General features: G+C 44.5%; 1 protein-coding gene across 2 annotated transcripts in view; it reads left to right on the top strand.

Moving 5' to 3' along the window:
• The first annotated feature begins 263 nt into the window (after positions 1-263).
• Positions 264-16,786, top strand: part of bahcc1a (BAH domain and coiled-coil containing 1a) — a 61,947-nt gene continuing 45,424 nt past the window's right edge. The window contains exons 1-2 of one of the 2 annotated variants that reach the window (XM_018732750.2): positions 264-409; positions 3,030-3,361. In XM_018732750.2, coding sequence (XP_018588266.1) covers positions 3,190-3,361 — 172 coding nt within the window. In that variant the 5' untranslated portion in view covers positions 264-409; positions 3,030-3,189. Of the gene's footprint in view, positions 410-2,599; positions 2,823-3,029; positions 3,362-16,786 lie in introns of those variants that run through there. The other variant, XM_018732751.2, reaches the window with a different exon arrangement.

The following is a 16,786-nucleotide window of genomic DNA, read 5'->3' as shown; positions in this document are numbered from 1 at the left end:
TACAGTCATGCTTTACAGATCAGCAGGGAACTTGAATTAGGCGCCGGCCGGTTTGTTTAGGTGTCTTAGCTTTCACTCCATTGGTTAAGCATATAGGCCAATCAAAAGCCTCGTATGTCCACGGGCTAACTGCTCCAGCACGTTAACGTTCAGGTTCCTGGCCAATGGGCGAACGTGTTTACCCTGCCTGCGTCTGGAGGCATGAGCGCTGATCGAGGCGCTGCGAAAGCTGTTTGGAGGTTCGAATTTCCATTGAGCAGACGAGAAGCTCGAATTTAGATGCATTGAAACAGCTGCTTCACAACAATGTAACCATTTCCACAAGCAAGTTCTTGCTTTATTTTTTATTTTTGTAATTTTTTCCTGACATTTTGAAATAATTTATTGCAAATCAAGGAATAACTTACCAGTAAGTAATTCATTTACTGTATATTTTCCTGATATATGTAGTACTATGTGTATATTTTTCTGTAATGTGTCTCTCTGACGATTGATGCTGATGGAAAAATGAAAGAAATAAAAACTGAAGTCCTCGACATCGTGAGCTGTTTGTCTTGCACATAAGTAGCCTATTTTATACTATCGTCATGTCAGTTAAATAAAAAAAATAATTATTTGCCCCTGCTAATGCGATGTTTAATAATGCATTTGTATAATACAATTTTATTTCTGACAGAGTAAAAATAATTATAGCAGTACAGTACGTATTTAGGCGGCTTCGCAATTAGATGCATTTCGGAATATTTAGGCTTAGATAACGTTGTGGTGCTTTGCGGTGTTTTTGTGAATATTAATTGATTTATAGATGAACCCAGTGACAACAGTCACAGTGTTGTATTATTATTCTACTGATTGTCAGTATCTTTAATTTAAATATGACAAGATTACATTGTTAAAGCAGACATGTAAATACTTTGTATTTTTTGTTCTGAACTGAATTTTACATCGACGCTGATGATGCCGTTGTTGAGCGGGCCCAGGTCTGCATGGCGGACGGGCTGTAGCGCCTGCTGCTCCGCTGCGTCGGCCGTCATCCCTCATGAGAAAAGACCTGGATTGTAGCGCTCGTGTCGAGCGACTCGCACAAAAACGTGCACTCGCGTCGCGGTTATGGTGAGCTCTGTCTTATATGAGAAACAAATTATTTATGTCAACGCAGGGACTGCTTTGTTTCCGCTGGACAAGAAGAACAGGCTGCCCTGGTTCTGTCTTGAATACTGATAAAATATGGTGTGCAACTGAATGTAAAATATCACATTTAGTTTTTGTTAAGCTGGCAATATTCCTTTTCGCGGACATGTAATTATCAAAGTTCAGTTTTCACTAAGAAGATTTTTTTAACTGGAGCGCCATATTTCTGATTCTTGACACTAAAAAGTGCGGTAATCATGTGTGTGTAAAGCAGAAACCATTGCTTGTAACTGGCAATTAAGTTTGAACCCATAAAGTTTTTTCTTGTATTCATATTATTTTATTGTGCTAAGTCGTAATAAATAGGCCTGTGTCCGTGGGTTTAAATGCATTGTTCAGTTCGCCATGACGGTTCGCGCTGCAGGACACAAATACAATTAACACAGCATAACTAAGGAATTAATAAATAAACAAATAGTGAAGCGAATTAACACAATTTGCATCGTCGTATACAACTGAAATATCTTTTCATTCATTGAGATTGAATTTATTGTGCATTTTTTATTGGCGTTCTTTACTTTTGTGACTGGACATCCTCTGAGATTACATGATTTACACATTAATCGTCTCGAATCTAACGCGAACCATAATTTACAAATGAATTAACAATAGACTGCATGTTGTTTATTCTGTGTTGATTTTGCAATAGTCGGTTCGTTTACATATTTTACTTGTTTGCTTTATGTAAGATAAAGCGATATAACTGAGGTTTGCCGTTATCTGAATACTTCATACTTAATTTATGAGCGCAGGCTGTGCGGAGTTACTACCTGCACCGGAAGCTTTTCCTCCGCGCTTTTGTTCTCTCTCGCCTCTGCCACAAAAATCTCTATTACTGTTACAAGTAAAATGCTTGAAAGCTGTCTGCACATACTGTACTGCACTTGTTTAAAAAAAAGTGCTTCACGGAGAGTCCTCCAAAGCAACGAACTCCTAATAGAGTAAATATAATGGGAGAAATGCAATATAGGCCTTGGTTGTATGTAACTCTATATGACAGGTCACCTATGTGATCTAATGATAGAAGGGTGTCTCCTCCCGCACCCAGGCCATGGATAAACAACATATTTAGAGCATCGCTGCAGTAATTTCCTTTTCCCACTACGCATTTACATGCTGGAAAATAGACCACAATCAGCTGGTGTAATTTAAATAGGTTATGCTTTCGTAATCACACAAGTGAAACAGAGTAAAAACGGGGTAAAAACACAGACACACTTTTGCCATTTTGTGTTTCACGGTAAATACGAAACAAAATGGGTGTATAGTGGGTAAAACCGCGTAAGGCAAACTCGAATTGGAATCGGGAATTTGGCAGCGCGTCATTTATGAACGCACACGAAGCCGTAGTGCAGTAAAAGCAGGGGGCAATAGAATATTAGTGAGCACGCATTTCTGTTTACTGTGGATTGTTGCTCGCGTTTCCGCTCCGGGGGACTGAGACTGAAGTAGGATGTTCCCTCTCCTTGAAGCCCCAGGTTGGGGGCAGTTGAGGGCTGCAGCTGGACTTGAAAGTGCTTTTTAAAGAGGAGAGTCGCAGAAAATTCGGGATTTTTCAAAATACATGAGTCGCTGCTGCCAACTCGTATTTTTTTGCAGCGTTTACCGGGAGCTCCGTCGTCCAGGAGCAGGTCGGTTTTGTCCTCCGTGAGAACTGCACACAGTGACTGGCGAACTGCTTCAGGGAAGAGGGCAACATCGCCGCACCGCTGTTTTTAATATATCCTTCCTTGTTGCACGCGATTAGCTCTTGCTTTTTAGGATGTTGTGATAGCTATTTTCGTTAAATATCCCTTTTCATTCAGAAACACTGTTTCTCTCCCTTTTTCCATCTGCAGAAAAAAGAAACAATGATCGGAAGCTACTTTTCAGGCTGGGGAAGCCAACAATACCGTGAATGCAATACGTAGAAGAAGCGCCACAAAGGAATTACAACATTCGGGTTGCTATCGATGTCCTTGTATCCCCTTCTGGATTTTGGATTAATCAATTTGCAGCATGGAAGGCCGGGATTTCGCTCCGCCGCCGCACCTCTTGTCAGAGCGGGGCGCCCTGGTCCACCGCGCCACCTCTCGGATCGCTTCCGCCGGCCACGGCTCCGTACAACATTCCGGTCACTTCCAGACTGGGAAATATTACCCATCTCACCTTCCAATGGCCCCGCACTCAGGTTTGTCCATCCCGAGCTGCATCTTTTGCGCGAAAGCCTTAAAATGTTCTCTTGCTAAATGAAAACTGCACTTTCTTTTGCCTATTGACGTTGTCCTTTAATTAGTTATTTAAGCGTGACCTGAGGGCTTCAGCGCCGAACAGTAATTTATTGCAAAAGGAAATTAGTTCGACAGAGAATGGCCCTTTTGGAAATGAGCAATTGCCGAGCTCTTCTTCGATTTATGTTTTGATTTTAGCTGTAGTTGCGTTATTACCGTTTACGATTTAATAACTATTTCTCTGACTTATGTGTTAAACCGAGATGAAGTGATTTTGTCAAATATTTCCTGCTGTAATGGACAGTGTATAAGTGTATCCCTGACGAAGAGTGGCCTGCTCAGCCCTTTGCGAAACGTTTCAAGTTGCCTCACCTAAATATTGCGTGAGGGAAAGGTCGTCTCCATCATTTTTTCACGGTTGAGGTTAATTTTCTTTTTTTTCTTTCGCGATCTTCACATTTCCTTTAACAACTCGCTCGAGTTTTCAGGTTTGATGTTTGTGTTATTGCTTCTGAATCTGTCAGAAGATTTCACGGCCCCCGTGTGTTACGGCTAGGCGGCAGAACAAAGGCCGGAACGCGTGCACTGTCGCCGTCCTCGCGCTCTTTCGCCGTCCGCGCGCTCTGTCGCCGCCCGCGCGTTTTTTCGCCGTCCGCGCGCTCTGTCGCGAGCTGCCCCGGACCGAGCAGGTTTTAGGCGCCCCCAGCCCACGGGGCGACGGTCTTAGTTCTCTTCCATCCTGTTTCTATATATATCGAGCAATAACGTGTCGCGGTGCAAATTGGTTAGCAGCTCGTGCACGAGGTTTAACGAGTGACCTCGGCGATGAGCGGCATTCCTGCGTTCTCGTGGACGAGCGCATTGACACCAGGTTGTGCCCACGGGACGAGCGCGTGCGTTCTTTTGCGTGACACCCAAATTACAGCAGTACCACACTTTTACGTGGTTCACTCTGAATTTTAGTACTTATTTTAAAAAAGAGGCGGGGGTTTTGTTGCAATGCTGTAACGTACAGTTATGACCTATAATTATATATTCTGACATATAATTGTTTATGCAATGAATAAATAATTTTTTTATGTCTACGTCATTGCAGCGGATTGATTAAAAACAAGCTTTTCTGTACTTTTTCAGTGGTCTGTTCATTTGCATTCTTATTTAAACATGCTTTTCAAATCTTTTAGTTAAAATATTAACGTTTAATACATATCTGATATGAGTTCTAAGTAGGAATGTGTTAATGCAGCACTTCTAAAGTTTGAGCATTTTGTATAGCGTTGATGGTAATATGCTTGAAGAAGAGGGGAAATGTTATATTTTTAATATGGCTGTAGATTACCTTTGTCAGACTGCTGGGAGCAGTGATTGAAAATATAGGATTTTGTCTATAAAGCTTTACAGAGCTGGAAAGGCTGAGAAGACGGAGTGTGCTATTTGTTAAAGGCATTTCCTGGCTCTGTGTGGCAGGCGACAACGAAAGCCCCACGCACTCGTAATGGACAACAAGTCTGTCACCTTTGCTTTCCCAGGACCTGGACCCAGAGAGTGGAGTGATCGCTGTGACCCAACAGGGCCGTCCTCCTGTCATCGATGAGGGATGCATTTCAGATCATTCAGTTCTCATACTCAGGACTAGAGAACTTTAGAAGGCCAGTGTGCCTAAATGACTTTGTTTCTCACATGGCTTCTTGGATTTATCAAGTCCTTCAGTTTGATCTCTGTGCTTCGTTGTCATTTTTGGAGTCAAACTAGGCAGACCAGGTGTGCAGCAGTGGTGTGAGGTGACACACCTGCTCTAAAGGGGCATCTTTTTATAGGGCAGCAGGTGGCATGATGGTTAGGAACCATTACTTTAATTTGAAGTATGCCCAAAGGCTTCAGACTGTCTTAGCGTTGTACCAATAAACATAGCACTTAATGTAAATTGGTCCGGTAAAGTATAAAGGTGTAAAACTGTAAATAGCTTTGAATGAAAGCTTGAGCTAAGCAATGTAACTGTAGTAATCTTTGGTTTAGTATCTGTCACTGTGCTGCATGGAGGTGTACTTCCTCTGCGTGAGTGTTCTCTGTGCATTTGGTTAACTGTAAAGCAGGATTTTCCACCTAAGACCCCCGGGCAGTTTCCACAGGAGGTTGCTTCATTGTTTTACTGCTTTATTGTAAACCTTGGAATTAGTTCAGATATGTACATTTGCCTTTATTCACTTAGCAGTTGCTCCAATTTGAACTATAATGAATACTATGCAGTATTTGTTTAACTATAGTAATTAGCTTTTTCTCCTAAGGTGACTTACAATTCTTGATTGTAGGTAGAGTATCAATCTCCCATTTATACACCTGAGCAACAGACATCCACACACACTATGGGCAATTTAGAGTCACCAGTTCTCTTGAAACACATGTCTTTGGAGTGCGGGAGGAAACCGACGAGAGCACGCAAACTCTACACAGACTGCTTGTGAATGAAATTGTTCAACAAATAAGAATCCAAACACCTTTTAGGAATAAAGTTTGTGTGGATTGTTCCACTCCACCTTTGGACTGCAGGCACGGGCCATGTGTTAGTCTATGCAGTGAACTGACATTCCGCTGCTGCTGCATAAGGACATGTGGCTCCAAATCCATGGCAGTTTCCGTGAGAGGTGGCTTCCTGTGCTTGGCAGCACTGCTTGGGTGTCACTTTGTGTGGACTCCTGCAGGTGAGGAACCAGGTGGCAAAAGCAGACCCAAAACTCCTCACCTTCGGTTTCTTCTTCTTGCAGGATTTCCACCTGGACGTCAGCAGTGCAGCCTTTGTGCATAGAAAAGTTGGAACTGGGTTGTTGACGGTGTTTCAGTACACACTAAAATTATGTGAAATTCCAGAATACATATCCTGTTTTTTTAAGTTTCAGGTGCAGCTGAGCTCAGAATGTTGCTTCAGTAAGAAAGAAATGATCCATGGCTGGATGAACGGATAAGTGCCGGTTAAGCTGGCCTGAACAAGCACCTCCACTAAGGGCAATCTTAACAATTGCAGTATATCTGTGCTGTCATGTCTGTACAGGTTGAACAAGAGTTTTGCATCTTTGTTCGCATTGCTGGGCTGTTGTTTATGTAGGATGTCAGCTCCTTGTCTCTATTTCCCCAAAAAGCTACATATACTGGACACATGAATGTTTAAAAGGCACCATAAATATTCATAAATCTGGGTAAGAAAAACATTGTGGAACATTGCTGTGGTGCTCTCTGATAAGAATGTTTCCCTGATGTTTTAGAAGTATTTTGTGTAGCTGCTCCACCTCCCCGGATGGCTGTCCCCTAAGCCACCACTGAAGAGCTGTGTCTTTCTGCGGTGAAACCCTCCACACCCTGTGTTCCACAGTGGCTGGTCTTGTAGCCCCTGCGGCCCTCAGTGTGTAACTGTCACGCTCCTGCGGGCTGCAAATGTCTGTGGCTGGCTCTGGCTTCCCCATCGTGTGCTCCCTGCCCTGTAGCTGCTGCAAGCAGGTCTGGCTTGTCTGTGCTGGAGTCCACGTCACCATGAGCTCAGGCTTGTAGGATCTTGTGGCAGGGCTAGGCCCAAAGTAGCCTTGGGCTGAAGCATTGCAGTTGTACGTACGTGTGTGTGTGTGTGTGTGTGTGTGTGTGTGTGTGTGTGTGTGTGTGTGTGTGTGTGTGCACACTGGCCCATGGAAACATCCTCTCTTCACATACAGAAACAAAATTTTGTTCATCCAGAAATGCATAGCAGGCTTGTTTAACGCAATTTCTGGTTTTCAGTGTTGGAGAAAGCAATGTGGACCATGGCCACCCACAGAGAGGTGATGCCATAAGCAATACCATTCTGAATATGATGATTTGCATTTATGGGTTTCCGATTTTCTGCCACAGCCCTGGAAAAGACTGCTTAGTATCGATGCTTTCTACCTTTGTTATGCCCCTTTGAACTTTAGTTGCTTCAAATTTACTTATACCACTGGATACTTTACTGAAGAGGTCAAGAACCTTGCTGAAGGTACTGAAGAGGTCAAGAACCTTGCTGAAGGCTGCAACAGCAGGACCCTTCCTGGGAACTGAACTGGCAGCCCTGAGGTTAAAAGTCTTTAACCACTATTCTGCTTACCGCTTTTCTGACTTTGAGTTTGCTTGGCCCTCTGGACGCTCCCAGTACAATAAGCTGTGCTTTACCTGTAACATTTCTACTGGCGTTTTTACCGTGAATGCGCTCACCCTCTTCTCTGTATTCTGACGCTTCATTTCCCAAGGAGGACTCAGTCCGCTAAGTCCTCTGATCCACTTGTTTTGGACTCGGTGTCTCTCAGTTGTTTTTCCCTTCTTCTCTTTTCTCTGCTCTGTGCCACATGAGGATTTGTTTTCAGCTCTTTGTGTTGTTTTGTTACAGGAGAACAAAACCTCACTCTCTGCCCTTTTCATTGTCTGCCGGCGGGACATCTCTCGCAGTCTCAGTGCCCGGGCGGAAAGCCGCTTTCCCTTCTTCAAACGCCTCTGCTTCTGTCCAGCTGTTTCCCTTTGCTTTCAAAAGAGAAGAAGGAACTCCTTCCAATGAGTTCTCAACAAGCAGCTCTCTGGCAAAACATTTGGGGAAGGGGTAGGTGAGGCATGGGCTGGCCGTTGGCCAGCGGCCCACACACAACAGGTGTGTGACGGCGATTGGAAGTGTATCCTGATGATGTTGCAGCTCTGTGGTGCGAAGGAGGGAAAGGCAGAACCTGTGGATTACATGCAACGTCTACTGTCAGCGCAAACCCTTGCGTCGCTGTCGCCAGCTCCATTGTTAGCAAAGCTGGGCTTGGCCTGCTGCCAGGCCCCCAGTTCAGGAATAATTTTGGCATTTGGCTAAGAAATTAAAAGCTTTGAAGTTCGCTAAAGAGAGAAGAAACATTTTGAACATGCCACAAAACTAAATATCACACGTGTTCCTTGCTTCGAGGGAAGGGTGTGTGTAGGGCAGGGAGCCAGGCTGGTCCGCGCACATGCATGTGCGCAGCAGTGCGAAAGTACACTTGTATATGTACGTGAGGTTGCTGAAGGCTCCGTATGAACAGTTAAGGGCATGATGTCACCTTCCTGACCTGTTTCCTCCTGACGTATGATTGGAGGGCATTGAACGGGTCTTCCTCAGCCAGGAGACACCAGTATTGTTAGTGGACCACGTCTGTCTCTCGGAGCATAGGTGACCGGTCTTTCTGACAGAGGCTCAGTGCAACAGCTTATCCCACATGGACTGAGCAAAGTGATTGAAATGACATTTTTGTACACGGTATGATATATCTGGGTCGGAAAGCTCGATGGCAAAGCTTCAGCTGCCTTTGGCTGCATGAGAGTGCATCTTCTGAGATCTGTTGTGGCAGTTGGCAGCGCAGGTCTTAAATGACATCAATTTGGTGACTTAGCAGAGGCTTTCATCCAAAGTGAAGCTGGTTTGACACCTTTGCCTGTTTCAAAAGACATGGACTTCACCAAAACAATTTGACTTTGGTGTCTTGCTATGTTCCGACAACGCTCTTGAGGCCCCCGTGGCCTTACCTGCTTTGCTGTTTGCTGTTCAGTGTATTTTACTGGTTGTGGTCAGAAGCATTACTCTCTGCAGCTTGAACGGGAGCACTGGAGGAACACCTGTTAGTGCTGGATGCTGGGAAGCTCGGTCTCCTGTTGTTCGGGTGTCTGGAGTTGCATCAGGGCAGCCTGTCTGGGGATGAGTCTGACACGTGCTCTAATTAGGGAAGAGGGCTGAGCTCCTGTGCCCATCAAACCTCTCATCTCGGATCCTGTTATCAACCCCCTCTGGGTGTCCACAAGTTAAGGTGGATTGGCTCAGTAAGACTACCTGAAACCTTTGGTGCTCAGCTGGGCTGCCCTGGCTGTACTGAAGGCCTTTTCAAGAACTGCAGTGACAGCAGGTGTTGGTTAACATGATTTTGCCGACCTAGACGGAAGGAGAAACAGCAGAGCTCCATCTGAACTGCGGCCTGGAGGGTAAGGGGGTGTGTGACTCCCCCGCAGGCGTCCCCTGTGCAGGCGGTCCACAGCACGCCAAGCAAAGTGCATGTGACAGCTGTTTGACATTATTACTTGTTCAGCCAGAAAATCCAGATTACTTGTTTTTAATTTCAATTTTATTATTGTAATCATCCAGTGGGGTGAAAAAAGAGCAGTGACACACACAAAAAAACAGCATTGTGTTTGGGTTTGGCAGATTTCTCTGAGGACAGATAAGCAGAAAAGAGGGATCCCAGGGTTGATTGCCAGTGAGTTGGGCTTGGGTCACAAACCCCCCTTCCTGCCTGTTGCCCAGCAACGACAGGGTAATGTCAACCGGCGTCAGTCTCCTTTGGTCTAGCTTTGTCCTGAGCGCTTGACAGACACCACGGCGGCTGATGGAAATCCCACTGCCAGCAGATGAAGAGCGACGGTCCCTCAGGAGCTACAGCCAGTACCTGTGCTGTAGGATTCCACAGGAACGCACGCGCATCTCTAGCGAGTGTCTGAGCTGCACACCTATTTTTTTCTCTTTCCTCTGTGGAAAATGCAACAAGAACTAGTGACAAATTGCAAAACCTAGTTATTCTTCTATTTAATTCACGAAGATTGCTCAGTATATACGCAAATACATGAATCTTTGTTTTACATGCAAATGTACGTGTAAGTTGCTTTTTAAAAAAATCATATGTAGTGTTTTCCATTAGCTGTAGGTGCAGAGTGCTTCCCAAGGCTTTTGTGGGCTCAGTAAAGATTAGCACTAGGAATTCGGCATTAATCAGCCTCTGGGGAGGCACCGGCGAGCCTCCCAGGTTGCCCCTATTCACTGGGGACTTGTTGCACACGCGTGTGCTCCCGTCAGACATACCCGCTTCTCTTTCTCTGCGGTTTGATTAAAACAAAACTCCTTCCCAGCCTCCCTCTTTTGTTCATCTGCGGCTCTTTGATCGGCCGTGGTATCTCCTGCCTTTTACTCCTTCTCCGCATTCTCCTGGCTTTAATCATTCTCCTTTTTGCCACTATTATATGTTTTTTTTTTTTTTTTTTTGTGTGTGTGTTGTTTTGTCGGCATGAAGAAACACTCTCTCACTTTAATATTTTCTCTTTCTTATTGTTTTCTCTTCCTCCCCTTTTCTCTTTCAATTTCTTCTTGTACCTCCTTCCTGCATTTTTTTCATTCTTATGTTCCCATCTGTCTTTCTCTGTCACTGTCTCCTTTCTCCATTTTTGTGCCATCGCCCGCACTCAGCCAGTCTTTTGCAGTTTTGCCGAAGTGTGTCAATAGCAGTGTGAAACTCCGACCCTGAGGTCATCGGTGCATCACTGCTTCTCTCTCCCTCCCTCCCTCCCGTGTCCTTTCCTGTCATCCAGCCACTAGGCTGCACTGTGTGCTCTCTGCTGGGGACACCCATAGCCTGGTGCTTCCCCCCAGACTGGGGTGCTGTGCTCGTCCTTCCCAGAGGCTGTGACCCAGGCAGAGTTTGGAACTAGGGTGGGGACGGGGGATGGAGTACACACGCCATACTTAGCACGAGGCTGTCGGTGACTGCATTCTGCTGGACCTCTTAATAGGGGGGGGAATGTGTGTTTGTGGTTACGTATGCGTGTGTGTGTGTATCGGAGAGCATCGAAGGTGTAAATGCTAATAGAATGCAGTGAGCTGAGGTGGTTCAAGGGAAAGAAATTCATGACAAGTTTACTGTGGGACCTTGATAATTGCTGTAGACCTTCTTTCTGTGCAGTAATGCTGGATATAAACACACAGTGATGCAGTTCTGTGAAAACCCTGGGGCCTGCATGCTCCATGGCACTGGTGAAAGGCATGTGGGCGGAGCATGTGTCCGACCAAACACCCACGCTGCCCCCTGGGTCTGGTCTGGAAGACCTGTGACAAGGGCACGCTTTGACTTCAGTACACTGGAGCCTCCCAGAGGGATGCCTGCGTATTGTACATAGGGCAGATAAAAGTCACCAGCAGGAGTTTTTCTGAGCTGGGAGGATTCTGATTTTAGAGAGGCAGATTTGAAAGCAGGGAGAATGTGCACGCGTGTGTGTGTGTGTTTGTGTTGGAGTGACCAAAGCAATGCTGAAATGTGGCTGACATTTAGCGTCATCCGCTGAGTGAAGGCGTCGGATGTGGCACAGACCAGGTTTGAACGAGTATGGATCTTGCTGGGGTCTCAGTGCCCAAGTCAGCGGAATTTTGTCTCCATCTCACACACACAAATCCCTGTCAGAATGTGCTTTTCTACAATGATTAATTTTGTAAAATTATTAAATATTTACATTTGACTGCTTTTAGTGCTGCATTAAGGTCCTTTTTTAAAATGGTCAGTCTATAGTGTAGCGGATCAAGCTGCTGCTTTTGGATCTGAAGGTTGCAGGTTTGAAGTGGGCCTACTGCTATAGGACCTTTGAGGAAGGTGCTTGCTCTAAATTGCTCCAGTAAAGGTTATCCAGCTGTATGAATGGGTCAGTAATTGTAGGTAGTTCAATATCGTGAGTTACTCTGGAGAAACACGTCTGCTAAATGGATTAATGTAAATGTACAGTGCAGGTGGACTGGTGTCCCGGCCTGGATGTGTCCCCTCCCCCTCCAGCCTTGCGCCCTGTGTTGCCGGGTTAGGCTCCGGCTTGCCGCGACCTCGCTCAGGACAAGCTACTTCAACCAGTGTGTGTGTGTGTGTGTACAGTGCAGGCTTTGCACTGCAGCAGATGACAAGTTGACTGGTCCTTTTGACACCCTCTCCATGTAAAATTTTCCTTCCGAGGGGTGTAGAATATTGGAGCTGTTGGGGGGGCAGCAATGGAGATCTTCAGGAACGTTTCTGTTGACAGAGAGAGAAGGAAGGACAGAATTCTGCTCGGACATGAGCAGTGGGTTGGAAAATGGATCTGGGGGAAGCAGGGGTGGAGGTAATTAATTTTAAACTATCCTCACTTGTTCTCTCTATTGAACTGAACCACGACTTTGCTTCTTGGTGAACCACAGTGTCCAGGTTAATGCATGGTGGGGTGGCAGCTGGTGGAGGTGTGTCAAGGTTTTCAGCATGGAAAATGGATCTGGTTTGGTGCATTGCTTTCAGCTAACTTTTCACAAAATTGTAAATATTTGTTATAAACAACTTTGTGAAATGTATGGGTGTGAACTAGCTCTGATTTTTGTAATTCCATCAGAAGCAGGCATTTATCTTTTTGCCTCTTTCTCTTCAGCCTGATTCTCTTCATCTCACCTCAGACAAGTTCTATTCAGGCAAATGAGAGGAATGACTTTGTAATATCAATTTTTTTTTGGTGCTTATTGTGCACCATTGCTCTTAACTGACAAGGAGAGAGTGAGGGTGAGATAGAGAGACCGACCTGCTGATCTCGGCTGTATCTGCTACAGCTGTGTTCACTTGTCTGTTAATGAATGCCTTTTAAATATAGTTTCTCATTATTTTTTCCCCAGCAAACAACACCCTGGGCAAGTGTTGTCCTATTGTAATCATACAGAATCATTAGGCGAAAACCTGAGGTGGATGCAGCAGTTTAAAAGAACAAAAAACTTAAATAAAATATTGTTACTTTAAAAAAGTTACTCAAGTAAAACTACTTAAGTATCAAGTTGCATTGATTCAAATTCGGCTTTTTTTTAATGTTCTGGACAACTAGGTAACAGCTTCATGCAAAAAACACTTGTTCATGTCTTCATGTCTTTAAGCAAATAACGTTCCAGTAGTACTGGATATTGTCAAATTGAAGAAAATCAAGGAAAAACAGAAGAAATAAAAGATCAGTCCTCTAAGTGACAAGCTAGTTAATCACATTTTATGGACTTGCTTTACACAAGCAGTCTAGCTGATGTGATAATAATCTGCCCTGGCAATGGTCTATTTAGGACACCAAATCAGACAGCAGCAAGCAATGGCCTGAAAACAAGTTTATTGCAGCTGGCTACTCTAAACATTTTCTAACTTAGCTATTTAGATGATTTCCCGGGGCTACTACCAAGTTCCTAATTCCGAAGTTCTGACAGCACACAGAGCTTGTTACCTAGTTAGTGAGTAGTTAACAGGCTAGCTACACAACAAAGACTAGCTGAACTTAAACAACAGCTTATTGCAACTGTGACACCTTTACTATAAAATCAGGACAAAGTGTTTATGGTATGTGCGGAACTTGCATGTACTGCTCATGTCTGCATGGGGTCCCACCCACAGTCAAAAACATGTTTCAGGTTAATTAGTGACACTGATTTGCTCGTAGTGTTTGTGTGTGGTTACCCTGCAGTGGACTGTTGTCCCGTCCAGGGTGTAGCCCTCATGTCTTAACTCTCAGTGTTTCTGGAATAGGCTCTCGCAGCCTTGAAAAGGGCAAGCAGTTTACAAAAATGAATGATTGAGTGAGAGTCAGTGTTTTTTTTTTTTGTTTTGTTTTGGCACAGATTTTAATTTCAGTTGTTTCTATTATTGGCTTTTTGCAATTCTTTTATTTATTGTTTTTGTTGGCCATAATTGTTTTCTGAAGCACGGACAGAACCAGAAAGCGAATGTCCGCTGCGTGACAGATGGGCTGTGGGGAACTGGCAGTAGGTTTTGTGTGATGGGAAGCAGCCTTGTCATTTGCTTCTTTGTCAGGTCCAGTTACATTAGGCCTTCAGGTTTAGAGAAAGTGTCTTCAGCTGTATTTACTGCTACGGTTCCTTCCTTACAGTGTGTGTTCCTCAGATCCTTCACGTGTATGCACATACTCAAGGGTGGGGGAGGTGCCTTTCTAGGTTTTACTAGATTGATGCAGATGTATGCCTTTTTCGGGGGTGCCATTAGAGATTCAAAACACATTCAAATACAAATTCAATTTCAAAACTCTTTACTGCCAAGAACCATCTGTTTTGGCTGCCAAACCTTTAGGATAACAGCTCCTTCTGAAACCTGCTGCTCATGGCTGTGAGTGTCAGCCTTTTCATCTGACCGCAAACAGGTATGGCATCCTGGCCCTCTAATGCTTCCATGATTTAGTCACCATGTTTCTGAATGTTGGCCGAACGATAATGCTGGATTTTTGTAGAAAAGAAAAATGGGTCGCTTAAGTAAATATTGAGGATCTCATTTTTCATGCTGACATCACCAGGAGGGGGGGGTCAAGAAAAATTTCCCTTCGCATGAACATGATGAGGTCGAGATTCCTTCTGAGCATCCTCAAACACTGAGAGAAAATCATGTAAATGATCAGCTCCCAGGACCACAAAGGGTCAGGCTGTCACCTAGGGGGCTTTTCAGAAGAAATAGAAATAAACATTCTGTTCTTGTTACAGAGAATCTTGAATGTAAAAGCCATCTAAGAGGATGTCTGATAGAACCAGGCCTGTTGTAGAGACCGTGGGTTCATATGGCGGTAAATATGCTGCTACTTTTAGTATACATATTTTTAGTTTACATTTTTATGATTCTTTCCTGACCTTCCCATAGCACCCTGATACATTAGTCCAGCCCCGGTGGAGGCCATTAACACTGTCGGTGAACTCGGCAAACATGTTTTCATCAGCACACATTGCCAAGATAGATTGGTCTGGGTTAAGGCCAGTAACAGTGAATACTAGAGCACTGTTGGACTCACAGGGGGTGGCAAGCTGCTTCAGCTAGGAGGCACATTTGGTTTTTAAAAATCAAGCTTAGGACAAGGACCCCTATGCTCTTGGCTCAGGCTTTCCACTACTGCAGTTTTACCATTTTCATTGCCATGATAATGAGAAACTTGCACACACTGATTGAGCAAAGACGCAATAAAGGTAAACTGGGCCTTGTCTATGTATGAGGGAAGGGTTAAAGGGATCTTGACCCTTAACCCCTGTACTAGCAGATGAGCCTGATCTGTCACTGGCTCATCTCCCCTTGTGCCCCAGAACATTTTGTTTTCTTGGTTGCTGGCATGTGTTTCAGTGAGACATGTAAAGAGATGCTGTGTGTCTGTGAGCCTCTTCTGAAATCGACTTGGGGGTTAGTTGCTGCTGCTGTGACAACACGGCTGGTCCTTCCTGACCACTGTAGGTACAACTGGTGGGATGGTGTGCTTACTGTCAGAGGGGGCTTGCTTCTCATAAGAGCCTCATCACGCAAGACCTCTCCTGTGGCAGACTTCTGATTTTTGTGGCTCGGAAAGGTATTTCTCACGGTTTTACTTCTGTTTTCCTGCTCCATCTCTTTTTGTTTCCCGCTCGTTTTTTCAGCTCCACAGGGCACCACAATAGGCTCTCTTTTTCTGAAAAAATTAATTCAAGGAAAAGGGGAAGTACCAGTCGTGCTAAAAGGCTCCTTTTCAAGCTGAGGGAGTACTTAGATCAGGTGAAACATCTGTGTGTGTGTGTGTGTGTGTGTGGGGAATCTGTGCCAGTGCCAAGGCATGGGCATGGTTTCAGATTGTCCATGCAGGAGTACAGTATCATCCTAATGAACATCATCCTAATGTTCCCGGTCAGTCTTGGTGCAGTGCTTCATATATGTAGTGACATACATTTTGCTGGATCGGACTATGGCCACAGAGGGCGAGAGGGAGAACAGGCAAGAGAGCTTATTTGCATAAATGGGACTCGATGAGCAGGGCCTACAGCTGATAGAGTCCTGTCTGTGTGCTCTATTTATTTTTCATTTGTTTGACAAGTGCAACCTGCATTTTTTTCAAGTTTGCCCAATTTCTGTAGCTGGGGCAATTTATTGAGGCAAATCAAGTTCCCATGATCCTTTTCAATGGTACAACAGCAGCTTCCTTCACGGTGTTTAAATATGCAGCCAGCATTTCTTGTAAGCCTTTGTGCCTCTGAGTCTGACAAATGAGCCAGGGGGAATTTTCAAAGCCGTATTCTGAGCCAAATATTGTGCCGGTGGCATAAATGCACTTGGCTGTTCTTCTGAGTACAAGTCTGGTTTGTGTACAAATAGCCAGTTGTATTACGGTAACGTGCAGATGGGTGCATTCTCAGTTCAGTATTTAGCAAAGTTGTTAGTTACATTTCACATTAACATAAAGTCCCACATTTCTAACAATAATGGAAAGCAATATGGTTATCTAAACAAAAGTTTCTCAAGATAAATCTTTGCTCACATGCCCACGGAGGTAAGATTAATCGGCCAAGAACAGATTGAGTGTGAGGACCCTTTCAATTGTCATATAACAATAACTGCAGTAAAACAATGCCCTATTGTGCGCCAGTTTCCACAATCTTTGATGTTTCACATTTCATATGAGATGCAGTTGTATGGTCCCCTGCCCTGGAACATGGTGATGACCTCCTCTAAAACCTTGGAATCCACATGACATGTGGGCCACAGCTGAGGTTTGATGGGGTGGTGTGTTTTTCCTTTATTTTCCTGTTCAGTTTGAGCAGTGATCCTAGGGCCAGCAGGAAATCAACTGGGCTTTCAAGG

This window comes from Scleropages formosus, chromosome 3, assembly GCF_900964775.1.
Source record: "Scleropages formosus chromosome 3, fSclFor1.1, whole genome shotgun sequence".
Classification (NCBI taxonomy): domain Eukaryota; kingdom Metazoa; phylum Chordata; class Actinopteri; order Osteoglossiformes; family Osteoglossidae; genus Scleropages; species Scleropages formosus.
Note: the sequence above shows the minus strand (reverse complement) of the source record. Positions and strands in the feature narration are given on the sequence as shown.